Consider the following 6,762-nt stretch of genomic DNA (forward strand, 5'->3'; position numbering starts at 1 on the left):
GCGTCACGTGACGAGCTCAGCGCTGCACCGTCACATGACGCGCGCCCGCAGCCCCAGCACTCCTTGGCGTGCGCCCCCTTCCGCCTGAAGCGCCCCCGGCGGCGGCCGCGCAGCCCTGGCTCCTTGCGGGCTCGGGCGGCGGCTGCGGCGGGGCTATGGCGAGTGGCGGTGGTAACACCGGCTCGAGTGGGGGTGCGGGGCTGGGCCTGGGGCTGGGCCTGAGTCTCGGCATGGGTGAGACCACCGGCGAGGCGGAGGACGAGGCGGCCACGGCAGAGGCGGTGGGCCGCCTGGCCACGACGCTGTGGCTGCGGCTTCGCGGCTGGGAGGCGGTGCTGGCGGCGGCTCAGCGGCTGCTGGTTTGGGAGAAGCCACTGCACAGCCTGGTCACGGCGGCCGCGATCAACGGCCTCTTCTGGTAACGGCCGCGGAGGAGGGGGCGGGGCCGGTCAACGCGGGGAGAGCGGGGGCGGGTGGAGCGGGGCTCTGGGGTTCTCTTTCTGGGCTGTCACTTGGCCTGTAGGAAAAATCCATCCTCTAGGTTTTGACTTGCCCTCAGGGTGCTCAATTCCTCTTATTTCCGCGTGGAGAGTTAGGCCTGAAGGTGCTGATCCCGCATTAGTGAGCGCTTTTGCGATGCACGCAAGGGGCCTTGCACCCACTTTCTGCTGAGATTCCTGTTTCTCCCGAAGGCTACTGTCTTCATCGTCTTTCCGGCCAATCTTCCTTCTCAGCATCTCAATTTTGGCCTATTTTTTGCTGGATCTCTGGCAGCCTCGCTTCCTCCCCGATGTCTCAGGTGAGTCTTTCTTCATTCAGCAAGCACCCCTTGTGCTCTTTGTGCTTGACCTCAGTGAGTGGGGTTGAACAGTGAGAGGAATGTAGAGGAGTCCACTTGCCTCCGAGCCCACTCCCCACCCCACTCCGCTGTTTTAAGAAATTGACTAAAACCAGAATTGGTTTTCCAAATTGAATGTTCATGTGTCAGTTGGGCAAGACCGAGAAGTCTGCAACCAGATTACTTAGGTTCCGTGCCTTACTCTGCAACACTTTCCATGTGTATATCTGTGTTTGTGAGTGTGTGTGTGTGATCCTGTAAACACACCCTCTCAGTGTCTGCCTCAGTTTTCTTAACTAAAGCAGTGGATGGAAAAGTAGTATATGGAGATGTGAGGACTAAATAAGTCAATACATGTCATATGGTTATGTTAGTGTGTTGATCATGGTAAGAATTACACATATTAGTTCAGTGTTCATGTTTTCTATGTGTTAATGTGCAGTTTGGAGCAAGTAGGGATAAGGCTGAATTACTTGGGATATAAACACGAATAGGAGGAGGCAGGCTGGGTACACTAGTGCATACTTGTAGTTCTAACTGTTGAAGAGGCTGGGGCAAGAAAATTGCAAGTTTAAGTCCAGCCTGCTCAACTCAGCAACATCCTGTCTCAGAATTTAAAAAGTACAATTATCTGGGTTCAGTCTGAGGTACTAAAGAGAAAAAAAAGAAACACATACAAAAAAGGCATGTACTGTTACTTCTGTTGATGTCTGAAGAAAGTGCTGTATGGCTGCAAAGGAGCAGCAACTGTTTCTGCCTTCCAGGGTGTCTCCCAGTACCCCTACCACTCAGTAATTTGTCTTTCTCCTCTCTCTGTAGCATCATCCCCTGAGGAGCCACACTCTGACAGGTGAGTATCAACCATCTCTTGAGGATGGCTCCCCAAATCCAGTTTTGCTTACTGGTGCAATTTCAGTGCAAAGAGGGGCAACAAATGCAGCTTCTGTAGCACAGGTCCCAGCATAGTGAAGGAACTGGCCACAAGCCACAGTCTTCTTGGTGCTAAATTCCTATGTAGGTGTTTATATACCTGCTTGTTTTGAGGCAGAGGGTTGGTTGGGTGCCCTGGGCTTTTGCTTTGCAGGATCAGGATGGCCTTCCTGTGGGAGGTGGAGTTTTCTATTTTAGATTCATGATCAGCAATCTCAGAGGAATTTGAGTGCCTAGGAAGCTGGTGTCTGAGGCCTCCAGGGCCATGTCGTGTCTCCCCAGTGAGGGTTCGGGGTCAGGCGCCCGGCCGCACCTGCTGAGTGTGCCCGAGTTGTGCAGATGCCTGGCTGAGAGCTGGCTCACCTTCCAGATTCACCTGCAAGAGCTGCTGCAGTACAAGAGGCAGAATCCAGCTCAGGTAAGCTTCTTAGCTCCTACAGCAGATTCTGGAGCCACAGTTCCTGTAGGATTGGAGGGAGCAGTGTTGTGAGCAGGACCTAGTGCATACTTCCTGTACTGGAGCTGTGAGGCATCTTCTTGATTAGAATGAATTCCTAGAGGAAATGTCGATTTTTTCTTAAGCTAAGCAGTTTTTTACTTAAATGAATGAGGCATATAACCCCACCCACTTTTTCATAGACCTTGTGCTGTTCTCTGCAGTTCTGTGCTCGAGTCTGCTCTGGGTGTGCTGTGCTGGCAGTGCTGGGACACTATGTTCCAGGGATTATGATTTCCTACATTGTCTGTGAGTAGAGTCTAGCCCTGCCCTTCCTAAACCTCTCTGCTCTTCCTGTTTCCTGGACTGATTGGAGGGAGGCCTGTGTTCTATCTGCCTGCACAGTTACCCTTTTGTGGAGATCTCCAGGGCTGCTGTAGAACACCCTTGCTAACAGAAGAATCAGCCCATGGGAGGGCAGTAGGTATGGGAGGAGGGAAGAGGGTAGTGTTGCCTCGGAAAAGGACTTCAGCCCTTCGTGTTTAGGGGCCAGATAAATGAGAACTCTTAGGAAATTTGTATAGGGAGCTCTAAGTGGATTTTTTTTTTTTTTTTGTCTTTTTCCTTTGGTACCGGGTATCGAACTTACGACTGCCTGCTTGCAAGGCAGGCGCTTATGCCGCTGAGCTAAATCTCTAGTCCCTCTAAGTGGATTTTCTAACCAACAGTGCTGAGTATCCTGCTGTGGCCCCTGGTGGTTTATCATGAGCTGATTCAGAGGATGTACACGCGCCTTGAGCCCTTGCTCATGCAGCTGGACTACAGCATGAAGGCGGAAGCTGATGCCCTGCATCACAAACATGACAAGAGGAGTAAGGGCCTCTCTTAACCTGAAAGAGGGAAAGTGAGGGAGGGCCTTGGCTTACTGCTCATGATGTGCCCCGGCATTAGATAATCTCCAGTTCCGTGGCCGTGTCTTTGTTTGGTCACTGCCTTATTGCTATCCTCTAGAGCGGCAAGGGAAGAACACACCCCCAGGAGGTGATGAGCCACTGGCAGAGACAGAGAGTGAAAGTGAGGCAGAGCTGGCTGGCTTCTCCCCAGTGGTGAGGTTCAGGGGAGATGGGGGTTGGGGGTACACAGAGATCTGTTTTAGAGGTGCTTCATTTCAAAGGAGTAGAGCTAGGTGGTTTGGAGCTAGGTTGGTCTTACCGCTTTACCCGTTGTGTTCTTTCTGTTTCTTCGGCAGGTGGATGTGAAAAAAACAGCACTGGCCTTGGCCATTACTGATTCAGAGTTGTCAGATGAAGAAGCTTCGATCTTGGAGAGTGGCGGCTTCTCTGTATCTCGAGCCACGACTCCACAACTGACAGATGTCTCTGAAGGTATGGGGAGCTCCTCACCTATCCCGATCTTTCTGCTCCCTGTTGGTGGGGTGCTGGTTATGCTCCCTGACTTCCTATTCCTCTAGGGAACTGACTTAGCCCTAAAACCTGTCACATCTAAGTTCTCATCCTTGAACTGAGTGGCTGTTATGACACATCAGAGCAGCAGGCCCATTCCTAACTTTGTCCTTTCTGCAGATTTGGACCAGCAGAGCCTACCAAGTGAGCCAGAGGAGGCCCTGGGCCGGGAGCTGGGGGAGGCAGACGAGGCAGAGCTGGCACCCCCTGAAGACCTGCTAGGCCCCCCTCAGGCCCTCTCAAGGCAGGCCCTGGACTCAGAGGAGGAAGAGGAAGATGTGACAGCCAAGGAAACTTTGCTTCGGCTCTCGTCTCCTCTGCACTTTGTGAACACACACTTCAATGGGGCAGGGACCCCCCAGGATGGAGTGGAGTGCTCCCCTGGAGAACCAGTGGAGACACAGAGTCCAGAGTTAGTGAGTGGTGACCTTGCGGCTCCACCCAGCTCCCTGTCACCCCCATGTTGCCATGGCGAAAGTGACCCAGTCCCCTTCCCTTCCCCCTCCTCCTCCCTCCCCCTACCTATTCCCCAGGACTCACCCCAGCCCCTGCCTGCCCCTGAAGAAGAAGAGGCACTCACCACTGAGGACTTTGAGTTGCTGGATCAGGGGGAACTGGAGCAGCTGAATGCAGAGCTGGGCTTGGGACTAGAGACACCCCCAAAGCCCCCTGATGTTCCACCTCCTCCTCCCCTGGGGCCAGACACCCATTCCCTGGTACAGTCAGACCAAGAGGCCGGGGCTGTGGTGGAACCATGAGCCATGATAGAAGGAGCTGCAGGCAGAGTAAGGCTTCCTAGCTAGAGCTGTCACTGTCTCCTCCTTTCCCTGCCACCCTCCGGAGGGGCACCAGGTGGGGAGGCCAGCTGTCAGACAGTAGCCAGCCCACCCTCTGCCTGCTGTCCTGGGCCTGGTGCAGCACTTGTGCCTAGGATTAGTTTTGAGTTTGTAAATAATTTTCCATGTGAACAGGACTGGGGAGGTCCTTCCCACAGCCTGCACTTGCCTCCTCGCCTCATCTTTCTCCTCATTCCACTGTGTCCCAAGCCTGCTGGTCTAGCCCTTTCTTTTTCTTCCTATCCTCAGGGACCTGTGCTGCTCTGCCCTCATGTCCCACTTGGTTGTTTAGTTGAGGCACTTTATGATTTTCCTCTCCTGTCCTGTGTTCTTGGCTTTATTTCCTTGCCATGTCCTATCCATAGCAGCGTAACCATACCCTTTGCCAGCTTCTTCCCACATACACTGGCCAAGCTTTAGGGCAGCTCTTGATCTGGGAAGAATAAACCCCTGGTGGTGGGTGGTCAGGCCAGTAGTGCCCCCACACAGGTTACTGTAGCCTCGGTAACTTGCACCACACCCTTTTACAAGCTCAGCCCTTTCTCAGTGTAGGAGAACAGGTCCCACGGCACATGTGCCTGCGCTGGGTGCTGTCATGGGGACAAGGAAGGAAACGTGCTCCTTTGGGTTGTGGGCGGAGCCCCTTGCTAGGGTCAGGAAATGGATAGTAACATCTGTGCAAGTGTCAGGTAGAAAAATAAAGTGTCAATTGGCTAGAACTGGTGCCTGCCTGCCTCACTCGAGCTGCCTCCCACGCCCTGCGCACTGCCTCGTCCTCACCCTTGCCTCTCGCGCCCCCTCTTGCTCCTGGCTTTTGAGCAAGGCTAGAAGCAAGGATTGCCCTGCCAGCCCTAACTGCCCCTCAGCTGCCTTCTGAGACTGTGGTATGTTTAGTGAGACAGCATGTGTGAATAAAGTGTATGCAGGAGGAAACTACCTTGTCTTCCCACTCAATAGAAACTTGGGTTTAAGTAATTGTCTTCTGCCATGTTGTTAGCAGTCAGCCTCCATTTATCTACACCAGACAGGCCAAGTAAGCAATGTAGGTGTTAGAACTTTTCAGGCCAGAGAGCATGCAAAGAAACAGTGTTCCTAAGATGTGCTTGACCATGTTCCAGGTGATTTATATTTACATGTTTTTCCCTCACAAGTTTTAAGATCCAGTTCCATTTTACAGACACATTAACATGGCCCAGTAAATGGTGGAGACAATATCCAAACCCAGGTAGTTTGGCTTCAGCAAATCCACTTGAACTGTCAGCCCCTGCCTATTGATGGGACACAAACTGGAAGATGGTCCTGAATGAAGGAATGGTAGAGAACCAGTCCAGTAACTTAGCTTCAGGAATGGTGGACTCCGAGCAGTCCTCCCCCTTGTGAGAAGCGAAGCCCAAACTGAGCATATGGTCTCCGTTACACATTCAGGTCCTCAGCCTTAAGTTTCTCGTACCATGTGGTTATACTGCCTGTCTCTTTTGTCTCTTGAGATTGACCTCCGTGTCCTACCTCTTCAGTGTGAGTTTTCTATTTGGTTCACATTTGCTTAAGAGAGTCTAGGGGTTAGTCGAGGCTATGTCCTCTGTCATTGAAGGAACCTGAACTAGTCCTCTTGAGGTTTTAGTAGAGAATGGAGCTGGGATACAGCTCCGTGGCATAAGTGCCTTCCTGGCAAGCAAAAGGTGCTGAGTTGACTCCTGGAAAAAAAAATTCCCAGAAGAGAATGAACCAGGCATGGTGATGGACACTGGTTAATCCCAGCGCTCAGAAGACAGGCAGGAGGATTGGTACCAGTTCAAGGCCTGCTTGGGCTACATAATGAGACTGCCTCTCAAAAAAAAAAAAAAAAAAAAAATCAGGGAATTAGCTCGGTGGCACAGCACCTGCCTGGCAAACACAAGGTCATAAATTCAATTCCCGGTTCCAAAAAATAAATAGAATTAACTAGTCAGAAAATGATTGACAGACATGGTGGCACACACAAAATCTCAGCACTTGGCAGGCTGAGGTAGGAAGAGGATCACAGCATGTCTGAGGTCAGCCTGGGCTGCAAGGTTCAAGACCAGCCTGAACTACATGGTCAGACCCTGTCTCAAAAAATAGATTTAAAAAATAAAAACCTTAATCTAATTCTAGATTAAACTTTCAGTTTTAGGAAAAACTAGAAACCTGTAGCTAAATCAAAGCACTAAAGCAAATTTGGAGTTCCTGAAGGGTCCGTTCACCTTGACAGTTGCTCCACATTTGATTTTTTCTATTATC

At 51.5% G+C, this 6,762-nt stretch overlaps 1 protein-coding gene across 2 annotated transcripts; it reads left to right on the forward strand.

The window, feature by feature from the left end:
• The first annotated feature begins 20 nt into the window (after positions 1-20).
• Retreg2 (reticulophagy regulator family member 2) lies at positions 21-5,436 on the forward strand. 2 transcript variants are annotated; one of them, XM_063245534.1, is made up of 9 exons: positions 21-418; positions 693-799; positions 1,658-1,688; positions 2,051-2,186; positions 2,408-2,513; positions 2,933-3,076; positions 3,216-3,310; positions 3,454-3,589; positions 3,788-5,436. In XM_063245534.1, the coding sequence occupies exons 1-9, from the start codon at positions 156-158 to the stop codon at positions 4,423-4,425; spliced, it is 1,656 nt and encodes a 551-aa protein (XP_063101604.1). In that variant the 5' UTR covers positions 21-155; the 3' UTR covers positions 4,426-5,436. The 2 variants fall into 2 exon arrangements, with proteins under 2 accessions (XP_063101604.1, XP_003464053.1); XM_003464005.5 differs by having other exon boundaries at positions 22-418; positions 2,429-2,513.
• The last annotated feature ends 1,326 nt before the right edge of the window (positions 5,437-6,762 follow it).

This window comes from Cavia porcellus, unplaced genomic scaffold, assembly GCF_034190915.1.
Source record: "Cavia porcellus strain 051 isolate PalLab524CR breed Dunkin Hartley unplaced genomic scaffold, mCavPor4.1 scaffold_1, whole genome shotgun sequence".
In the NCBI taxonomy this organism is placed as follows: domain Eukaryota; kingdom Metazoa; phylum Chordata; class Mammalia; order Rodentia; family Caviidae; genus Cavia; species Cavia porcellus.